The 24,243-nt window shown below is 37.0% G+C and overlaps 1 protein-coding gene across 1 annotated transcript in view; it reads left to right on the forward strand.

Moving 5' to 3' along the window:
• The window catches only part of LOC131595369 (uncharacterized), a 50,738-nt gene continuing 26,495 nt past the window's right edge, over nucleotides 1–24,243 (forward strand). The window contains exon 1 of the mRNA XM_058867712.1: nucleotides 1–1,146. Within this exon, the coding sequence (XP_058723695.1) occupies nucleotides 1–1,146 (1,146 nt within the window). The remainder of the gene's footprint in view (nucleotides 1,147–24,243) is intronic.

Below are 24,243 nucleotides of genomic sequence, written 5' to 3' on the forward strand. Positions count from 1 at the left end.
ATGGCCCCTCCACAATACATTATCAACGCTCATATTTTTGGCGAGACCTATGACAACGAAGAAGTTGGTTTTCTGTTTAGAAACACTGAGGTTAAACGATTTTGTTTAAGCAGAAAAGCAAATTTCAGTTACTTCAAAGGGAGATTAGAGACGAAGCTTGCAATGGGTGGTGTATCCCAGATTTTTTACCAATATCGATTTCTTCGTGGGGACAACCCGGTCAAGTTTATCCAAGTTGAGATCAAAGACGATGAAGACATGCAGAATATGTTTGCCAATCATGAGTATTCTGGTTACGAATGCATAGAACTATACGTTACTCTACCAGAAGTTCAAACCACACAAATGGTTGAGTCACAAGTCATTGATGCACTTGGAGACGAGCAAGCAGAGGTCGACGTTGTAGATGAAGAAGAAGAAGCACCGGAAATAGAAGTTGATAACCTGGTAAACGAGGAAAGTGAAGATGAACCGGAAGTTGTTGTACCACGAGATCAAGTGCATATGCCTCCAGTGCACATGAGGAACCTGAATTTTGATGGGGATGACGAACCATCGACTGATATTTTCTATGATCCATACACCCAAACAGATCAACGGTTAAAAGTAGGAGACAGATTTCGTTCTAAGGAGGCATGTATCATGGCCATAAAAAGATTTCATATGGCAAACAATGTTGATTTTAGAGTTGATCGCGCCAATGTCGAAAGGTACAAAATTTACTGTAGTAACACTGATTGTGGATTCAGGTTGCATGCATCATACAGGAAGAGAAGTGACTCATGGGTTATAGGATATATTTCCCAAGATCACACATGTATTAACACAAATGTTTCACAAGATCACCGTAAGCTCAGTTATGACATCATTTGTCAAGAAATCTTGCCTCTAGTTGAAAAAGATCCATCGTTAAAGGTGAAAACGATAATCTCTCATATTGTTGCAACGTACAACTACACTCCGTCTTATAGAAAGGCGTGGCTGGCGAAGACCAAGGCGATCGAAGTTGTGTATGGAAATTGGGAGGATTCGTATAAACGACTCCCACATTTCTTATATGCGCTTCAAATTTATGCTCCTGGAACTGTTACTATTTTAGAGACCCTTCCGGCGCAATCTCCAGACGGAACATCACTTCAAGGAAATGTGATATTCCACAGGCTCTTCTGGGCTTTCCGCCCATGTGTACAAGGATTTTCATATTGCAAACCAATTCTTCAAATAGATGGAACTTGGTTGTACGGAAAATATAAAGGCACCATGTTGATGGCTGTGGCTCAAGACGGAAATAGTAACATCTTTCCTGTTGCTTTCGCTCTTGTGGAAGGAGAAACTGCTGGAGGTTGGGGTTTCTTTCTCAGAAATCTTCGGACACACGTTGCCCCCCAACCTGGACTTTGCTTGATTTCAGACAGACATGCTGCCATCGAGAGTGCGTACAACAATCCAGCAAACGGGTGGCAAAACCCTACATCAACGCATGTTTATTGTATTCGACACATCGCACAAAATTTCATGCGGGAGATAAAGGACAGGGCTCTTCGGAAGACTCTTGTAAATGCCGGATATGCGTTGACGCAACCGACGTTCCAATATTATCGACAAGAAATTGTAGCGGCAAATCCAGATGCAGGCAGATGGGTTGACAGTCTTGCTAGAGAGAAATGGACCAGATCATACGACAATGGGAAGCGATGGGGGCACATGACTACGAATCTTGTGGAGTCTATGAACGGGGTGTTTAAGGGCATCAGACACCTTCCGATTACTGCCTTGGTGGAAGCAACATACTATAGGATGGCTTCTCTTTTCGCAAGAAGAGGTGAGCGTTGGAATGCAGTTATAGAATCCGGACAATTATGGAGCGAAACATGCGTAAAATTCATGAAAGAGCAATCTGCCAAAGCCAACAGCCACATTGTGACATCTTTCGATCGATTCAACCGGACCTTCAGTGTTAAGGAAACGATTGACCATAACGAGGGCCTTCCGAGACAACAATACAGGGTTCTTATAGATGAAGGGTGGTGCGATTGTGGAAAGTTTCAAGCCTTTCGGATGCCATGCTCTCATGTAATTGCAGCATGTTCGTATGCGCATCAAGATCCGTTAGCACTTTTATCTCCCATTTACAAGACAGATACCTTGCTCGGGGTGTACAACAACTCATTTCAAGTGATGGCAAAGGAGGATTATTGGCCTACGTATGAAGGGGACGTGGTTTGGCATAATGATAACATGCGGAGAAAGAAAAGAGGCCGCCCGAACAGCACCCGGATCACAACCGAGATGGATCATGAGAAAATGGTACGAAAGTGTAGCATATGTCGTGAAGTCGGGCACAATAGAAATACCTGTCCTAACCGTGGATCAAATTCCACCAACAATTAGTTGTATGTCATCTGTATTTTTATTGACAATGTTTTTGTATTTGTATTAGTATTCGTATTTGTATTTGTATTTGTATTTGTATTTCTATTTGTTATGTATTTGTATTATCCTTTATTAAATCAACTAGTTATGTCTTTGTCTCGTAGTGAAATTGTCTTCATGGCCCATACTGCCACTCTTTATTTTGGACAGTCAGTCAAATACGCATGCTTTCGTCTAGTCCCATCAAGTCAGTCATTGATCAGTGTGTCTGCATTTATCATACATGTTAGGCGTGCTTGTAAACAGTACGCAACATCATTAATTTTTTCTACCCACTACTATTATAAATTAGGGGCTCCTATGGTTGAGTTTACACACAGATACACAAACTCCAAATACCAAACAATCACACAAACACAACCATGCCTCGCCGGACAACCACTAGGCCAGATGGATGTCACCGGACAACAGAGTTGCCGCCCCGGAGATCAACATGGCGTGCCGAACCTGAGCCGGAGTATCGCAGAAGGAACGGACATGTCATATTCTCCGCCGTCAAACCTCCCATGCCGGTTATATTTTGGAATATCTCTTCCGTCGAGCAACTCAAGAGGACTCTCCTGAGATTTTTAGAGGGGGAGTACGAGGCCGGCGAACAGATAAGAAGCATCAAGAGGCTTAAAACAAGGGCCGATCCTGTGACTGGAGCAACGATAAGTTTCTGGCATAAGGTGGAATACGACATTGATGCCATTCAAATGATGCATGGACCTAATGACATTGTTTTAACCGTGGTGATTTCTTAGATGTTTTACTTTATCTTTTCTGTTGGTTATTTTCTTTGTATCATTTGAATGATCAATGAACTACTCTTTTCCGTGGACACTCGACTTAGCCGATTCACTGAACTTAGCCGATTCACTGAACTTATATATTTATGTTAAAACAATTTTGTTAATAAATAAAAAAAATTAAAAAAAAATAGTATATAAACAACAAAAAAAAAACAAAAAAAAAAACAAAAAAAAAAAGCATATATACATAGGCGCCACCCTAGGTGGCTAAAAAGGGAAAAATATGCATTGATGCCACCCTGGGTGGCGCATAGGTTAAGAGGTTTTGGTCTTTGGCGCCACCTGAGGTGGCTCCTATGTGGAGACCACCTCTGAAACCTGGTCATATGCGTAATTTTGCCGAAAACTTGGTTTTTGGTGTAAATTATTTATTAAACTTGGTTATTTGGATTTTTTTTTCTTTTTTTTTTGGTAATACGACACTTCTAAGTAACTTCCAATTCCAGTATACAAGACATATAACTCCTTAGAACATCTTTATTGCTGATTCCTTATGATAAAATTTGTTATAGGTGACGTTATTAATATAAGCAACTTGCATTGGAACAAGAGTGACATGGCTTTTGATAAACTAACATTTAATTTCCGAGTACTATATAAAGAAGTTAGCTATTCAATCCAAATACTATAATATTATTATTTTAAATCAATCATGGTATAAATTTTATGGGGTCAAAACTAATTACAAATAAAATATATAAAAAGTGGGGTCAAGTTTGGTTCTCTATAAGTAACCACCGTTAAAGTAAAAAAATTTCAAATCAACTATAAATTTTTTAAGTCCTACACATCACTTTAGACCCACAAAAAATATCTTAGTTTACCTATTTAATTTACTCCCACTAAAAATGCTCTTAGTCAGTAGTTGGTTTTCTTTCCCTTTAAAATGAAAAGTGAGAGCAAGATAGAGTAAATTAAGAGACAAGAATGTCAAATGTGTATGGCTTCGATTATGGTGCCTATCTCCAATGTACTATTCACTGATTTTTCATCCACCGTTAACCACAACCCTTAAAATTCAAGAGTATTTCACTTTTATATATTTTATCAACTAAATTTTAAAAGCCAAGAATCACATGAGGAATTCTTACGAGAGAGAATTCACTGGCATATTTTAGTGTTGGGTGCTTTTTGATTAATTATATTATCCTTTATAATTTTTTTTAATTTTCTTGATTTTTTATTTGATTCTCGTCGAATGGAATAATTAAGGGTTCATTTAATTCTCTTTTTAGAAGCAGAGACTTAGGCTCTGTTTGGTAAGGCCTGTTTTCGAGCTTATAGCTTATGTCTTATGTCTTATAAGCTCATATGATAATTTAGACTCGTTTGGTAACGATCTTTTCATCACGAGCTTATAGCTTATTTTACTAGTTTATAGCTTATTTTCCAGACGCTATTTCAAATAGCGTTTTAGCTTATGTCTTATAGCTTATTACTTTTTCTTCCTTTTTTATCCTTATTATTTTAATTAAAATCCATTTTAACCCTTATAATTTATTTTAATTTGAAATAAAATAATTATATGTTAAATATCTTTTATGTCATTTTACATTTATAAGTTAATTGAACCACTAATTTTACCAAACACTTCAATGAGCTTATAAGCTATCAGTCTCAATCATCCGCTATAAGCTATAAGTCATCGGTCATCAGCCACCAGTCATAAGCTATAAGCTATCAGCTAGATAACCAGTCAACCACTATTTTTACCAAACAGACCTTAAAGTTTACACTTATTTTGCACTCATATCATTAGCACAAGAAAATTTCTCAACATAAATGCTACTCTTAACTTATCTGAATAATGGAGTGTTTTTCTTCAATTATTAATGCAAACCAATTTCAAAAATTAAATAATTATATTCTCTTATTTGTACTGGGATAAATCTCGTGTTTTTTACCTAAATTTAATTTGATAAAAAATTAAACTTAATTAAATTTAAGAAAAAATAATAGTATTCTACAAGTTCTTGCATGTATGAAAAAAAAATGAAAGAGACAAACACGAAAGTAGATTTCTGAAAGTTTACGCTACAAATAATTTAAATTTAAATATAAATTACATAATAAATATAGTTTATATTTTTACGTGTCTGTACGATAAAAAAACGAACAAACAAGCACAGAAGTTTACCTAAGATTGGTAGGAAGATGAAAGGAGGTTACCTAATATATGTATATGTGTGTATATATATATATATATATATATATATATATATATATATATATATATATATATATATATATATATATATATATATATATATATATATATATACACACACATATGAGGAGGGATCAAATTACATCACAAGAGTTACACAACGAGTTACATTAGCTCCAAACTTTATTTCGAATTAATTTTTTTAAAATCAACCGTTGGATTGAAACATAACATCATAAAATGATTTACTATACCATCAAGATATTCAAAGATTAACGTTAAAATGAACTTTCATATAACGTTAATTTTGATGTGTAATACGGTGAACTGACTTTTTATCGAAATGTGCGGATAGCAAGAGTCGCCACCTACTTTTATTTTATCCAATTGGAAAGGCAAAAAGAACAGGAAAGACCTTTGAAAAGAGATTGAATTCGGGGGGTAGGTTATACAAAGGGAAGGTGTAAGGCACCCTTTGCATCCATGGTTATCCATGGGCTCTTAATTGCTTAGCTCACTTGTTTGTTAAAATGTTTGAATTGTTTGAAAAGTAGGGTGTGAATAGAAAAAACTTCGTTAAGGACTTTAGCTTGTAAATAAGCGTAGCCTTGTTTTGAAATCGTTTTGAAATAGAAGGTGTGAAAAGTATTTTGATTTGAGTATGAGCAAGCAATTAAGAACTACCTACCCTAAGTTCGTCTTTCGTGTTCTTTAAGTCTTTCGTTTGAAAGGGTCTATCCATACCATAAGAGGGCAGGAAGTCTTTCAATTGGATGTGCGGGTCATCGAGAAAAGTATCGTTCGCCACAGGACTGTCCCTACCATAAAAGGGGGCAGGTAGTCTCGGGGAAGGATATAATAGTCATTAGGCAACAGTAAGGATACCTTAGCAATCGAAGGGACTATCACCATTTAATCGAGGGACGAGATCATATTTATCGTAGGCAACTCGAAGGGACTATGATCTTTTATCGGAGGGACGGGGTGATTTTGAATCGAAGGCAATAAGCTAAGGTATCCCTATATTCGAAGGGACTTGACTATTTGATCGAGAGGCATCATAAGAGTGGTTACCTTAAAGGTGAGTGTGTGTAGCAATCACGTGATTGTATTCAGATATTTATCTTTGAGTTAAGGTTAGCTATCGATTGATTGATTATCTTCTCACTCCCTATTTTACTAACCACGCAGTTAATAGTATACAGAAATTTAAAACAGTTTAATGGTCCTAAACTATTACAATAAACACCTGTGAATGCAGGAAAATAAAGGCAGGAAAATAAACCTACTTAAACTATTACACCCTGTGAGCAGTTACATAATATGGCAAAAACTTGTGTGGAAACCACAAGAAATAATTAAGTAGATGATAAGCATAATAAAAGGAAGATATAAAAAGGCAGAAATAAAAAAGACATAATTAAAAAGGCAAAATGTTTAAAGAATGCATTCGACACTCACAGAGTATGGGATGAGAAGAGAAGCTCGCGGTAATGAAGAAATTCAATGTTTAATTGCAAAGGCAAACCTATGCCTAAGCCTTGGAGGTTAATGGCTAAAGGAACTTAATAGTATTAAATTAATTATTACGGTAAAACTTAATGTTAAAATAAATATAATAGAAAATTAGTGATAAAACCTAAAATTAATAGTTATTATTTAAAAATTATTAAAATTAAAACCTGAAAATAAATGTTAGCCTAAAACCTAATTCGATTAAGTTAGCCTAAGTCTAAAAATTAATTATTGATTAAACCTAAAACTAAATTAATTGATTAAATAAAAGCCCTAAATAAAATTATTAACCTAAATTCAAAATGTTAAAAAGAAATTTTAAGAATTTTATATAACCTAAAAAAACTACGTTAAAACTATATTAAAACTATATTAGTTTAAAGAAAATAAAAAGATTAAATAAAAATAAATAAATAATAAAAAAAACCTGGGCGTTGGAGATCTGGTGTGATTACCTTCGAAGGTGTATGGTGGGCATGCAGCCCCCTGGGCGTTGATGATGTACTGGCGTTGATCCAAGGGCGAATATGTGGGGCTATATTGTAGACATTGCATGGGTTGTGCGCACTGGATCTTAAAGTAAATGTACTGAAAAAGATTAATTGTTGAGTGCCTGGTTCGAACCCAGGTCTTGATCGCTGCCATCTCACTCTCTTCACCAATGAGGCTATATTGGTTTGCTAATAATAATATGAGAGAAAACAAATAAATATAAAACAAACACTTTAATGGGAAAAGAACAGTCAAACCTGGGGCCACCTTGCTACGCCTGCAGCCAATTAAAAGTGGAAAGAGAGTGAGCGTGGTTGACTGGCGAATTGAGAGGGCCCACGCGTTGGTCAAGGTTTCAAACCTCCACGTCATCGTCTCCCTCTTATGAACCTGCGGAAACACCTGCGCCTCCAGCTATGGAATTACCTGCGGAATTTCTAAGGTTTTGCGTTCATCCATGGCACGACCTAGAACCTGCGACAATCAAACGATTTAATGAAACCAAAGCGCCCAGATCATCTTAATCTTGCTACAAACTCAAAGGTGCCATCGTTTTGGGCAAACAAGGATTGGAGCATGGAAAATGAAGCTTCCATCTTTGAAGCCCTAGTAATGGTGGTTGTTGTTCCGGCCACCAAAGCTTACGAACTAAGGTCCTAATCTGCTCTAATACATCTCAGGAAACCATCAGTGTCGTTAGTTTGAATCAAAACATGATAATTCGGGAGATATCAAAATCAAAACTTTTGAAGAATATGCAAAACATGATATGAATGATCCACACGTTACATGGCTTAAACAAACATGTTTACTTACTCTCTATTACCCTTTTAGTGGATTAGGATCATGATTTGGCTCTGAAACTTGCTGGAGAATGAAGACACGATTATGCACTATTCTTGAGTTCTTTGCTCTTTGGAAACCCTAGCCTTTCTCCCCTCTTTTTTTTTTGTCCCCTTCCCCTACTGATGTTTTGTATATATTATGGAGTGAATTAGGGTTTAGTCTTGGGCTTGGACCTTTGATTATTGGAGAGAAAAAATATTTTGAATAAAAACATGTTAATGCTTTCTAATTTTGGAAAATATTCTCTCCATAACCCTAGACCACGAATTTTTGGATATATTTGGACTTGATTTGCTCAATGAGGTACTCACATGATTTTATTTGGATTTGTTAAGATTTTATTTGATTTTATTTGATTTAAAAATGAATTTATATGAATAAATTCAATGATAAATAAAATAAAATCATAAAATATAATTCAAATGGTACATGGGCCTATCTTAATCTTAAAATCACGTGTGTAATCCATAATCCATGGCCCACAGCTTAAAAACACAAAATTCTTCACTTTGCATTTCATACACTTCCTCAAAATCGCCCAACTCGTGAAAGCCCTAACTCATTCGATATTTATCATATGAATGTGTTATAGGACTTTTTGGAAAGCTCAAAGAGTCCTCTAAACACTCCTTTTGGTTTCATCTTCATTGAAGTTTCCATGTTCATGTACACTTCTTTGCAAAAAGATGACTTTTTTGCGATCTTCTAGAAGGACCTGTAATGTTTTGGCTTATATCTTCCAAATGAAGCATTTTTGGACTTGGCATGTGAGAGACAAAGTTGTAGAGAATCCAATTTCCTTCAAAATAAGCTTTGGATGGGAAATTTATGATGTTCCATGTGAAAGTTATGACCGATCAAAGTTTAGTTGACTTTTAGTCCAAAACCCTAATTTAGAAACTTGTCCTTTTGTGGATTTCCGATACTTTCTTGATGAATCATGATCAATACTTGATCAAATGATGAATGATATGACAAAATAAGGACGTTGACAAAAAATCAGAAGTTTTGACTGTACTTTGACCACAGTTGACTTTTAGGTCAAATCGGTCGACTGTTGACTTTCTGAGTGACCAACCTTTTGAATTAGAGCCTTAATTTTGTCATGGAGATAGTTTGAAGCATCATAAGCTATATGGGATGTATTTGAGCCTTTGATTTGAATTTGAATAGGAGAAATAGTATGGGCAAATTTTGGGGTATGACAACTGCCCCTGTTCAATTTTCTTAAACCTGAAGATGTAGAGTGGTTTGTACGCCAGTCGGAATCTGAAGGTAAAAGAGGATTGAACATTAGAATACCCAAGAATTTGCCCCTGCTGATGATGAAGGGACTTCTGTTGGAGATGGGCTTGAAGATGCCATCCAGGTGTATTATGGGGATGGGCTTAAAGATGCCATCCAATAAATCATGCATTAGATTATGTTTGGAGTGTTTGAGAAGTAGTTGTTTGAGTGTTGATCGTGTCATTAATGTTCGTAGTAGACGAATTAGATCTTTGAAAGATGATCATGTCTATACTGTTCGTGATGGTGGAATTAAATCTCTTGTCGTGTCAGCACCGTTCGTAGTAGCTAAATTAGATTTTAGAAACAGTTGATCGTGTCCACACCGTTCGTGGTAAATGAATTAGACCTTCGAGCGTTGACCGTTACGGAACCGTCCGAGGTTACTGCTTTTAGATTTTGAAAGTTGATTGTTTAAGGAACCGTCCGAGGTGTCGACTTAAATCTGAAGGTAGATTGTTTAAGGAACCGTCCGAGGTATCGACTTAAATCTGAGGGTAGATTGTTTAAGGAACCGTCTGAGGTATCGAATTTAAATCTGAAGGTAGATCATTTAAGGAACCGTCTGAGGTATCGACTTAGATCCGAAGGTAGATCATTAAGGAACCGTCCAAGGTATCGACTTAGATCCAAAGGCAGATCATTAAGGAACCGTCCAAGGTATCGACTTAGATCCAAAGGTAGATCATTAAGGAACCGTCCAAGGTATCGACTTAGATCCAAAGGTAGATCATTAAGGAACCGTCCAAGGTATCGACTTAGATCCAAAGGTAGATCATTAAGGAACCGTCCAAGGTATCGACTTAGATCCAAAGGTAGATCATTAAGGAACCGTCCAAGGTATCGACTTAGATCCGAAAGGTTTTGAAGTTGTTTATTTGACTGCAGCAGTAACCTGAAAAAGGAAAAGTTAGTTTTTTTATGCCATGTCATGATGCATGTAATGCGTTTATGTGACGGGATTCTCAAAATAAATGAGAACCTTGCATGTTATGTACGCATTTGTCGTGATGCATTATGTATTATGTATGAACATGTATGCAATTGTATGAATATGTTTATGATTTATGACGTATGACTATGATTTATGCTATTTGACACATCTTGATTGAGAAGGTGGATCTCCATGTCATTTGTAATTTTGATGTTTGATCTTATCTTGAAGATGCTCAGCTGGGGATTTATGATTTCTGCTTGGGGACGATCAGTAACTTGATGTACCCTGATTGGGGATTAGAGATATTAATACATTATGTTGGAGAAGAGCAAAGTGTTGGAGAACCGGTAGTGTTCAAGATGTAAACTCTGTTGGGAAGTCATGTCTTTGTCGGAACGAGTATGTTTGAAGATATCTTCTTGAGAATTGCTCTGTGGGGATATGATCTTATGAAATCGGAGCTGTGGGAAGGAATGGATGCCTTGAACATTGCCCTCAGTATTATAGTAACTACCATTCCTGGATTTGATTAGGACACACCGCTGAGTATTGATCAGGATGTCCAACTGGACTTACATAGATTTGCCCCTGCTATTAGAGACTTTGAAAAGATTTGTCTCGCGAGGACTTTATGAGACGTGCACTATGGGCGACATGCCCCCGGTAATCATAGGCCAAAGACAATATCCCATGTTGGTTGGGAAGTAGCTTCAGATCTATTTGGATGCATGCCCCTGATTGTTTTGGCGCCCTTGAGAGATTCTTCGAATCTTGACTTGATTGCCCCAGATTGGTCGGGAAATAGTTTGAAACCCACTTGAGATGTATGCCTTTGACTGTTTGGCATTTGAGAGATTCTTTGAATCTTGACGTGATTGTCCCAGATTGATTGGGAAAGCGTGCCATGCCCCTTGTATACGTAGGAGACATTGCTTCTCGAAGTAATCTTGTCTGTCGGGATAACTTTCAGTCATTAGTTGTACCCTGTGCAAGTTCTTTCTGATGCTTAACATTTGAAATTATGTAGCAGAATTTGTTTAATAATGAACTCATGAGGTGCAATGCATATGTTTGTCTTGAATTTTTTTGAAAAAACATTAAAGCAAGAGATGTAAAATCATGATATTTGTAAAAACATGCTATTTTTGTAGAAGCGAATTATCGACTCAGCATTTTAGTAAACCTTAAGGAGTCGGGATACCTTTGTTGTGACAGTATGCTTTCGAACTAACCATGCTTCAATTAGGACTTTCAAGGGTTGTAACGTGGCTTGGTTCACGGTTTAAGAAACAAAGGATAAAAGCTCAAAGTTTATTTGTACCCACCCATCTTCGTGATGATCTTCAGTCCTAAGTTCAGTTAATTCAACTTATGCATTCAGATTCCCAGAGACTTTTGGATTTGAACCTTTGATAATGATGATGGTTCCCAAGCAAAGAGAACTTTTAAGATGGCAGTCACTTCTTCCTTTTGGTAGTCACAACATTATGTTGTTCAGGAATTTATTGACTTCTCTTCTTTCATTTTTTTTGATATCCATAACTTTTGCCTGAACTGTCTATTTTGAGCTTACAGTCAGCGGGATGCCTTGATTTTTGCCTAAGTCTTCTTTTTTTTATTTTTAACTTAGCAGGCTTTTCTTTGTATATATGTTTTTTCATTCATTCATTTTTTTTAAAAGATATTGACTGCCTTGCTTAATGATTGATGAACCATCATTGGCTTTTGATTGTGTCATACCCTAATTTTTGACCCCCCTGAGATGACATATCTTCAGGATTTTCATCAGGTCAAAGCAAGTACCCAGAGCAGTCACTTCTTCATTTGGCATTTAATCAAGGATGTTCAAAGACAAGTGTCATACCCCAAAATTTGCCCATGCTATTTTCCATATACAAAATCAAATCAAAACACAAAGCTCCAAAACACACTCTCCAATACAAAAGCTCAGAAACTATGGTTGACTCACCCAAAAGAAACTCAATGAATCAATGGTTTCAAGGCATCTCATATGGCTCACCAATATCAAGTCTCATCTCAAAGGATTGGTCACTCAATTGTTCAGAAAGTCAACAGTCGACTGATTGACCTACAAAGTCAACTGTTGTCAAAGTTAGTCAAATTTTGAGGAAATGCATGAAGTGAATATTGAACAAAACTTGAATTTTTCTCAAATGGGCCTAAGTTATGGATCTCAAACATATCCATAGACTTATTCAAGACATTTAAATCCATTATTCCACTCTTATGGTATTTATTCTTATTTATTTAAATTTCCATTTATCTAAATATTAGTAAATCAAATAAAATGGTAAAATAATGATTTAAATCAAAGGGTTTTATTTTCCAAACATATCAAGGGACCAAAAATAAATATTTGGTGAGGGAATTCGTGCAAGGCAAGATTTGTAGAGAGAGTGAACAAACATGGTCAAGAATAGAAAGAAAATAATATATTTTTCAATCAATTTTCATTCTCTCCAAACATACAAAGTCCAAGCCCATTTGAAACCCTAAAATCAGCCACTATATGTATTCAATATGCTGAGCACAAGAAAAGGGGGGGAATTTTGGCCAAGCATAATAGGGTTTCCAAGTTCCAAAGTTTCAAAAAAAGCTAGGGCAAGTTTGATCTTCCAGTGCAGCCTCTCTTATTCGATTCTAAGCATTGGACCACACTCCTGAAGGTCCCAGGAGTCGTTCCCAATCCCTCATGAAGCTCACAACGCGTCTGAACGCCCTCCCTCAAGTTGCACCGGTTTGCATGAACTTTTGAATTTTTAAAACTCTTGATTCATGATCTATTAATGTTTCTGATGTTCATATTCATGTTACTGCTAATGTTTGAAAGTGTTTAGAACCATTTAACGAGAGTTTTGATGTCCGATTCGTGAACCACCATAGTTAGGGTTCAAGGCTTTTCTTCTTCGTGTCCTATGTTTCACGTGGTTTTCGTGTCAAAGGAAGGCGCCATGGTATTCGCAAGAAGGTGTTGAGATGATCTAGGCACGTGGGTTTCTTGTATAACGCTGTTTCTGCAGGTTCCGAAACTGAAGGATTAATCATGGCGAATGGTAACGAAAATCGCAGCAAAATGTGCAGCAAAATCCCAAGTAAAATCCGCAGGTAAATTGTTGAAGGAGATGAACAGTAAAGTGGACTCCTTGACTGCACGCGTGGATGGCATCCGTTGGCTGGTCAAACGACGCCTCTCTCTCTCCCTCCATTTAATTGGCGCAGACAGAAATTCATGGGTCCCACTTTGACAATTCTTCTGAACTTATTCCATTAACATTATTTTTATTTTTATATATTTTGTGATAGATAACTAACGAATGATGTAAATGGCACAGTTGGCAAGGCGCTTTCTTGGTGAAGAAAAAGGCATGTGTTCGAATCCTTGCCCCAACATTGTTTTTGTGAGAATTAGCAATTGCAGATCGGGTGCGCTACAGACCTTAGGGCTCACTATACACCCTCATCTCAGGCCATCAGATCCATCCTCTTCCAGATCCAACACACGTCATGATGCAGGACCACCATGCACCATCACTAGGCCACCACACTGGAACGAAGCTAAGTCTCTTTTTCTAAATTTTATTTTATTTTATTATTTCTATTCATATTTCTTTTTAGCTATTTCTTTATTCTTTTTTGTTTAGTTTATTTATTTAATAAAGTTCTCTTATAATTACAAAAATTATCTTGATATTATTTAATCGAAATTTCGAATTTTTTTATATAACATTAAAAATAGTTATTTATTTGGGTTTTTTAAAACAAACTAAAATGTTTATGTTAGAGTTATAATTTAGGGTAACAATTTTAATCTTGCCTCAAATCCTGATTTTGGCATGATAACTAATCATTGTCCCTTTTGGGTTTGCCTTGCCATTTTTGCCTAAATTATTACTGTTGGGATCATTCATACACTAAAATAAATTCTCTTCTTTGCGCAAATTTTCAGGGTTATTTTCAAACCCTTCGACTGCGCGCCGTCAGATCAAAAAAGCTAAGTTCTATTTCTTTTTTTAGATATCATTTTTATTTTTAATCTTTGCATTATAGGTTCGATTAGGTTTTACTTTATCTGTTAATGAATTCCTCCTACACTCACTACATCCTGTTTCTTTATGTCCAACTTTTCAGGGTTAGCTTCAGCAAACCTCTGCCCACCGATCTTCATTCATCAAAGCTAGCTAAAGGTTTGCCAAATCGCCAGAGCTACGAATGTTGGTAAACCTAAACCCTATTTTTATTATTACTTATGTCAAACCCTATTAAGGGATCCGCTGGTTTCATTGTCCCCTTCCCCCGCTATTATGTAACTGTTTACTGGTTGTATTGTTTGGCCTTGAAGGCACTTAAATTATATTATTATATTATTATTGTGTGGTTAGTAATGTAGGGAGTGATAAGATTAATTAATCAAACGTTAGATCACTAACAAGATAAAATATTCGAATACAACCACGTGATTGTTGCACCCACACACCTTTAGGGTAATCCCTCTGGTTGCCTTTGTTGCCTGTTGCCTTGTTGCCTTTAAGTGTACTAAATAGTCAAAGTCCCTCGATTCCGAGGATACCTAAAGCAAAACAAAATGTTGCCCTAAGTTCATTATCATCAATTCTGCCCCTCGAAGCTGCCTCGGTAAAAACATGATGATTGTCCCAATTGCTAAGGTATCCTCGCATGATGCCTAAAAAGATTAATGACTATTATATCCTTCCCTTAGACTACCTGCCCTCTTTATGGCATGGGACAGTCTTATGGCGAACGATTACTCGATGACCCTTAAACATCCAATTGAAAGACTTCCTGCCCTTTATGGCATGGATAGATCCTTTCGCCCCGAAAAGCTAAAAGAACGAATTTTCAAACTTAGGGTAGTTGCTACTAATTGCTCGCTCTTTTCAAATTCAAATTAAAAATACCTTTCCAACTCAATTTCAAATACTTTCAAAACAAGGCTACGCTTATTTACAAGCTAAAGTCCTTGGACAAAGTTTTTACTTTTTACACACTGCTCTTTTCAAACAAATCAAACAAACAAAGTGAGCTAAGCAATTAAGAGCCCATGGATAACCATGGATGCAAAGGGTGCCTTACACCTTCCCTTTGCATAACTTACCCCCCGAACTCAAAATCTTTTTAAAGGTCTTTTTCTGTTCTTTTAGCCTTTCCTAAAATTGGATAAAATAAAAGTCGGTGGCGACTCTTGCTTACCGCGACATTTCGATCGATAAAAAGTCAGTTCACCGTATTACAACAAGAAAACTCAGGCAAAGGATCAATCAGTAGAAGGATTAGTCTCTAACATAATCATAGGACTCAAGAGCTTCATTTTTTTCACCTATGATTTATTAGACACCCAGTCCTCTGAGTACAGATTTACTCAGGTCACCAGACTAGGGTTTTTGAGCCTATCAAGGACTGAAATCAGGGATCACCTTTGGGAAACCCTAAAAAGCTCCAGGACATCTATTAAAGACTTTAATAATCTTCAAATGATCCATACAATAAGATCCACTGGACATCACACCTCAATTCAAGATCCACAGTCACCAATTTCATCTGGTCGACAATTAGGGTTTTTAACCTAATTCATCTGGATAGTTGACTTTTAATCAGGGCATGGATCCAAAACTCAAGACATGATTTAAGAACCTCTACTACCTCAATATAACCCATTTACATCACTCATTTGAGGAGAAGATCTTAATTCCACACAAAAGTCCAAAATCTCACCTTATTTGGAAAAAGTCAACTGTATGGGATCACCTTTGAATTTTAAGATTTTTGGTCAAACCATGACTTTCAAGGATCAATATCATCAATATATGGATATTAAAGTCATTTGACCAAAGAAATTCAAGAAGAATCTTCAAGGAGCAAAAAGTCGGGAATTAGGGTTTTTGAGGGCATTGTGGGAACTCAAAATTTCACCTACAAAACTCAAAAAACTTCCAAAATGAAAGTTGTAGATCTTGCAAAATAAAACAACATCTTACAATGGAACTTTTTTCAAAAGATCAATCATTTAAGAGATTTGGGAATTTTGAAGTTTTAGGTCATAAACACTTAGAAAATTTTCTAAGTGTTTTTAACCTAGTTTTCTTCCAACTTTGGCCTCATTTTTCACAAATTTGCCAAAGGATTCTGAAGGAACCATAAACTAATGATTTGAAGTAGATGTTTAGGGCTTTCCAAATTGTGTTCAACCTTCTCCAAATTCATTTTGAGCTAAGAGTTATGCTTGTTCAAAGTTGGCCTCATGAAGTGAAATTATAGGTCATGTACAATTTGAAACTTTGCAATTTTGTGCATTTTGCTTCACTAAGTGATGCTACACGACCTCTAATGCATCTGAAAACATGCCATGCATCCAAATTCATCATTGCATAAGGATTAGAGAAGATTCCCAAAAACAAAGGCATGTGATTATGTAATGATTGCATTTTTGAATTTATGGCAAATGATGAATCATCAAGGAATCTTGTTCTAAGCCAATTAAAACTCTCCTATGAATCAGAAATGTTCCCTTAGATCATACAAGATCAATGGTTGGGGAAGCTAGCCTGAAAATGCATCATTGCATTTAGGATCTTTTCAAATTTTCTTCTTGGCTAAGAAACCAAACTCACTACACTAAGCAAGCTTGCTATGTTCAATTGCTCTGAGCCATTTGCCTATAAATAGAGGGCTCTTTCTCATTCAGAAAACACAACAAAGCAACATAATTCTTGCTTTCTCTCTTCTTTCTTCATACTTAAGGTTTTCAAAGGTTCTTTGGCAAGAAGACTTGGATTCTTCAAACCAGAGCTCTTCCTTTGGAATTAAGTATTCAAACACCTTAGGGGAGTCATTTAGAGGTGATCCAAACCTATGAAACACTTCTGGGCGTGAAGAATCATCATCTTCACCTCTCACTTGGAGCTGTTGCAGTTGGGGTCGAGCAAGAAGTTCTGGGCACTTTCTGTCCAAGCCAGGCATCTCAACACCTTCCAAAGGAGTCATTGAAGCTATCTGGATCGTTACAACAGTTCTGTAACACCTTTTGATCAGAGCCAAATCTTCATTTTTAAGGTAAGTTTCAAAAGCTTCAAACTCTATAATTCACGCATGATAAATTTAAAATGAAGTTACCAGTTGGTTTCTGCACCTTCATAGATCATTAGCCCTCAATCAATTGCATCAAATCATGCATATATAGTATTTCATGTTTAATTCCAGTTTTAGGGTTCTTAGTGTTCATGCTTGCGAATTTTATGTTATACTGAAAATAAATAAAATTAAAAGACACCATCATAATCCTCGTCCAAAAACGAGCAAAATCCATCTTTACATCTTTGGATTTGGTTGAGAATTGAGAGAGATACGATTTCTAGAAATTCAAAAGCTTAAGGTTGAAGATGAAGATGGTGGCGCCATTTTTTGAATTTCCCAGAAACGAGTTTATTTTATTTTGAATGATAGGTGTGTCACTTACGAATTCATCATAGTGTCCCAATGGTTACAGCGCGCGTCCAAACTCTTGCCATGCCTTAGGTCTGGGGTTCGATCCCCCCCTCAGACCTTTTGTCCATTTTATTTTTTTCAAATCTTTTTCATGCTTTGCTTTCACATATAATCACATGGGCACCTCTGCTAATCAGTCCACGCGCGTGGCTCAGTTGGTAATTGTTTTGTTGGATAACCAAGAGGGCGTGAGTTCAACCCTTGGTGAGACCAAACCATATTTTTTACTACTATTTTTCTTCCATTTTTTTATCAACTTTACACAATTATTTAACCTATCAAATTAATTCATTTTCACTTCATTTTTCACACACTTGTTATTTAATATACCTATTTTATGAATAATCAAAAAAATCATAAAAATATTATTTATTTCATGTATTTTAATTAGGTTTAAAATAGTAGGTCTTAAATGTTTTCTTAAACACTTTAAAATATATATTTTCATTTTGTTTTAACCTAATTACTTTGTGAATAATTTTATGATAAAACCCTAATTATTTAGGTCTTAATTAGGTATAGATTTCATCTTTGCCTTAATTAAGTTGACTTTTGTCAATTTGCAAAACTGTTTTCAATCTCTGATTAAACAGATGATTAAGGTTTTCAAACAACAAAACCTTATATCATTTCAATCATTTTCAACTGTTTCTCATAAACAGTAAATCATTTTTTAAGTGGGCCTCTAATAGAGTGTAAGTCCCAACACCTTTTTCTTTTCATAGTTTGTTTTCAAAAATTGTATTTTCAAAATCTCCTTTCTGTTTTCAAAACATTCTTCTGGTATTTGAAGGGCATTATTCCCGGTGAAACTCTTCAGATACCTATGTGACCTTTGTTCATCTTCACTTCTTCTGTTTTCAAAAACCCTTTACTGTTTATCATATATATTCAACTGTTATCCATCAACTGTTGGTGAGGCTTTGTACATACTTCTTCAAAGGCCTCCACTCCATCCAGGTTAGGCTTTACAAGCTTTCAATTTATAGTCTTTATTTAAATTACTGTCAAATATAAATTGTGCATATATTTGTTTAGAACTATGTTTGAGTGTAAACCCTAGGACAGTTAAACTATATATATATTATAGGAATATGGCCTAGGGTTGAGAATGTCTTCCCGGTGAAGGCTCTTTCCTAATTAGAGATCTGTAGTTCAAACCCCCAAGATGAATTATTCCCGGTGAAACATCTTGGCAAAAACCTTAGAACCCAAAATAGGACACATCCACCCAAAGAGGAATTATTCCCGGTGAAACCTCTTACCCATTTGCTTAAAGCCAAAATAAGTTCAAAACTACATAGCTTTCTCTTGTGCTATAACAAGGACCCTCGATGACCCTCGATTAGCCTCCTCTTGGGCTTTGTACAAGGACCCACAGGCTTCTTAAAAGCATTTCCAGCTTCCTCTTGAGCTTGTATACAAGGACCCACCAGGTTTCTTACAAACATAGGAACAGGTCTTTAGTCACCTTTTAACATACCCTGGTGAGTTTCTTCCAATTTAAACCAGACTTTAAACAAGCTAAGTTTGTCTCAATTTTACATTGAGTACACCTTTTGGAATGAGAGACATGGACAGTCTCTGTCACCCTTATCTTCATCAATTTTCCTTAGCAGAGTCTAGGATCCATGTTTGCTTATCCTCAGTCAGAGCTAGCCTTCATCTTGGGCTTTAAACAAGAAGTCTCACTAGATAATCTCTCTGCCAATCATCTTAATAAAAACCCCTGGAAAGGGTTAGCCTCCAAATCATTTCTTTCATCTTAATAAAAACCCCTGGAAAGGGTTAGCCTCCAAAATCACTTCTTCAAAAACCAAAGATTCATTTCTCTTAGGAGATAATTTCCCCAAAAGAGTCAAAACCCCTGGAAAGGGTCAGCCTCCAAAAACATGACAAAAATCAGTCTTTTAACAGACAATTTCTCCAGCTGAGTCAAAATCCCTGGAAAGGGTTAGCTTCCAAAAATCAGTCTTTTAATAAATAAATCCTTCAATAGAGTCAAAATCCAACAAAAACAGTTAGCCTCAACCTTGGGCTTCATACAAGGCACCAAAACAATAAAACTCCCTGTTAATAGTCAGCCTCAACCTTGGGCATTGTACAAGGCAGATAATAGAGTCTCCCCCAGTGAGTCCTTCATTGTTCAGTAGCCACAACCTTGGGCTTTGTACAAGGCAGATAAACCATATTTCATGTGTCAAAGATTCCTAACATCTAGGATCTTTTCCCATAGAGTCATCCATACTCAGTTTATTTAAGAGTCTGCCACAACCTTGGGCTTCATACAAGGCAGAAAATAATATTTCCCCTAGTTAGAGTCAGCCTCAATTCTGGGCTTTGTACAGAACACCAAATAAAACCCATCAAAATAGATTTTCCCTAAGTAGAGTCAGCCTCAATTCTGGGCTTTGTACAGAACATAAAAATTCCTTGTAATTAATCCTCAGTGGAGTTTTCTCCCAGAGTCATAATAATAATCAGTCAATCAAAAAGCCTCAAGCTTGGGCCTCATACAAGCCAGTTAAAAAAATCAAAATCTTTTATACAATAGATAGACATAGCTTATCTCTATAGAGAGATCTTTCCTCTATCTCACCACATTCAAACAAACAAACATTACACATTTCAATTTCAATCAAAGTCTCCCATTTAGGACTCTGAAAGACATGCTCTGGCACATCCCCAGACTTGTACACTTTCCCTAATTTGGACGAGCATCTTTCTTTCATTCAAGAGATACTAGCATACTTGCAAACACACAAGTAAGGTCACTCTCTTAATGAAATGAATTCAATCATTCTGTCACTCTTTTAAAATGTTTGTGGTGGAATAGTAGAAATACCTCTCTATAAAGATGACTTCATGTCTCTTTACTGTAAACAGAGATTTAATTCAAGCTTCAACCTTGAGCTTTAAGCAAGGCACCCAAAAATAATTAATAATCAATTAGTTCCCCGAACTACATTAAGCTCTGACTTCCATTAGGGATATGTAGGCATGAGGTTCACAAGGAATCTCAGCGAGCTAATAAAATACCAAAAATAGTCAGTCAGTCTGTCTGTCTTTCTTTTATTCAATTCAATTCCTTCTCCTAACACAAAGGAGAAAATTTCCCAATAATCATTAGCAGCACAAACACATTTAGACACAGAGAAGGTTCCTGTAGAGTACTACAGATATGTAGGGTGTTTAAACACTTCCCTATGTATAACCGACCCCCCGGACTCCAGAATTTCTAGTCTAGGTGAATCCCCACACTTAGCAAACTCCTAGGGTTTAGTTGAGATCTTTTTTTCCCTTTCCTACTCGTAGGACAATAAGAAAGTTCGTGTGATATCGTAGGAAGAACTGAAATAAAATTCATCCCGCCATGGGCGCATTCTCCTTCCAAATTTCGCGTGAAGGGTCTAGCGTGCCGTCCTCCCAAGTGAAACGGGGAGGTAAAAAAAACGACACCATAGAAAAATGGCGACTCTGCTGGGGATATAAGTGTTCAAAACCTTGGTTTTTCATCCAAACCAATGGTTGACCTGTTGCTGGTCCAGCCCCAATGAGGAATTAGGGATGCGAAATTCCCCCTCAAACAAGAGAGGTCCTGCCTAACCTCTGTGTCATTTTGTTTATTCTGTATTGGGAAAGGGCTTGATTCCCCCTTGTGGTGAGAAATCCTATACCCGGATTTGAGTGCAACATAAGATAGGATGAAGGATGTCTTCCCGGTGAAGACCCTCTAATCTTGGTTCACAATTCTACTCTTGGGATTTGCCTGGCTGGTTGTGATTAACTGCGCCACTGCATTTCGAGAATGATTTGTACCAGGAGGACCTAGAAACACATTAACCCCACTTAAAGCCTTTTTTAAGACGTAGAGCGGTGATTACGAAAATAATTGTCACGCAGATACTACACTCAGAGAAAACTCTCTTATAGATACCAATCAACGTATCTTTAAGGTTGAGCAAAAACTCTGAGACCCCTAGAACCCGTTCTACAGGTACAAAAATCCTTATCCTTAGTTTACCATTGGGGCGAGGTTTGCGTTTTGACTTCATGACCACTATACCCTTCTGCGCCATGTTTGTTTAAAAACTCTTGTGTGTGCATTCATGCATTCATGCATCATTCATTAATAATTAAAACAAAAAAAAAAGTCTTTTTCGAGTCGTTTTTCAAGGAAACTAAATAACGAACGTTTTGAACTTCATAGAAAGAGAGAAACGGAGAAAAGACTTAAGGATCTATACCATGGATTACGGAAGAAAGAGAGCTAGGAAATACACCTTCAAGATTTCCCAGGTCGAGGAACTGGGAAAGCTCGGAAAACTGGTGGCCAACCCCCAGGCTTTCAAGGAGAAGTATGGAAAACTTCTGCCTTTGTTCAATACCAACATTGTGGATGGGATCCTTCCCACCTTGGTACAGTTTTACGATCCAACGTATCACTGCTTCACCTTTCCAGATTATCAGCTCATGCCTACGTTGGAGGAGTACTCTCGTCTGATTGGAATACCCGTGTACGCGCAAGATCCGTACTCCGGTTTGGAAAAGAATCCTGACGACATTATCATTGCTGCAACTACTCCTATGAACGTAGTCGACATCAGATTTCATATGGTGAGTAGAGGAGGAATTCAAGGATTACCCTCCAAATTCATGTTTGATCAAGCTCGGTACTTCGTCAGCATCCAAGATATGAGCGCTTTTGAGGAAATCTTGGCTTTGCTTATCTACGGATTGTTTTTGTTCCCTAACATTAACGATTTCGTCGACATCAACGCAATTAAGATCTTCTTAATTGGAAATCCAGTTCCAGCCTTGCTTGCGGATGCTTATCACTCTGTGCATTCAAGAAACCTGTAGCGAGGAGGATTAATCACATGCTGCGTACCGTTGTTATACGAATGGTTCGTTTCGCACCTGCCAAAGTCTAGCACTTTCTGGAATATGAGGGATGGCCTTTACTGGTCACAGAAAATCATGTCCCTCACTCATACGGACATTGAGTGGTGTAGTCCTGACAACGACGAAACCAAGATCATCTTCAGTTGCAGAAGTTTTCCCAACATACCCCTTATTGGAACTAAGGGAGGAATCAGTTACAATCCAGCTTTAGCCCGTCGTCAATACGGCTATCCCATGAAAAATATACCAAGTAACATCCAATTGGAGGGTCTGTTCTTCAAGAACATCGACGATCATGGCAACATGCTGAAGAAGGAAATTGTCCAAGCCTGGCGTCTTGTTCACAGCAAAGGGAGAAGATAGTTAGGAAAACATCTTTGCATCTCTCTGGATCCTTACCTTCAATGGGTACGCGTCAGAGCATTCAAGCTCAGGATGCCATATCAATATCAAGAACCCATTCCCCTAAGGGAACCAATTTACCTTTTCTCCACCGATGTTGAAAAACTACAAGCGGCATTAAACAAGGTATGCCAAGAAAGGAATTCTTGGAGGAACAAGTATCGAATCGTCAACACGGAAAATGTTGAGATTCATAACATCCTAAGAAGGAAGGATGAGTTACTTGAAGTGCTCGATCGACAAGTATCCCAAACATCACTTTCTCATCATATCCCTCCTGCTTCCTGGATTATTGATCAGCTCACGTCAGAGAACGCTCAGCTCAAGAAACATAAGAAGATGTTAGAACGTGAAGTCGGCTCTTCGTCAAAGTTTTAGAGTCCTTTATCTCAGTTTCTCTGTATTTCCCTTTTCAAAGTGTGTAAAAAACGGCATTTTCGCTTAATTAATAAAAGTTTGATGTTTCATAACGTAATTATGGTGTTTCCTTGAAAAATATTAACTTAATTGCATATCATACATTGCTTTAGTCGTACGCACTGACACGAGAATTGTCGCGGATCTAATAGTCACTTTCCTTTCTCCAGAAAGAGAGGAGGAGAAGGAGGTGAACCAAGACTTTCAAGCTGTCTCATCCATACAACACTCGTTCAAGTCGCAAGAAAAGAATGGAAGACTTTGAGCAAGAGAATGGAGAACTCAGAGAAGAGGTTAATACTCTCAAAGGTGCTATTGAAAGGCTCAATAGTATGGTAGAAGCCCTGGTAGTTGCACAGAATCGACCAACGCCAGAAGAACCACAAAGGATTGTGGATTCCGAGATTGTTTCTACTCCTATTCCTCAGTATGCCATGCCGCCCGATCGACCTTGGGGCATGCCGTATAACTTTATTCCAGAAGGGTACATACCCCCAGTTTCTGAAGTTCCAAGAGCTACAATGGAG

Source organism: Vicia villosa, linkage group LG1, assembly GCF_029867415.1.
Source record: "Vicia villosa cultivar HV-30 ecotype Madison, WI linkage group LG1, Vvil1.0, whole genome shotgun sequence".
In the NCBI taxonomy this organism is placed as follows: domain Eukaryota; kingdom Viridiplantae; phylum Streptophyta; class Magnoliopsida; order Fabales; family Fabaceae; genus Vicia; species Vicia villosa.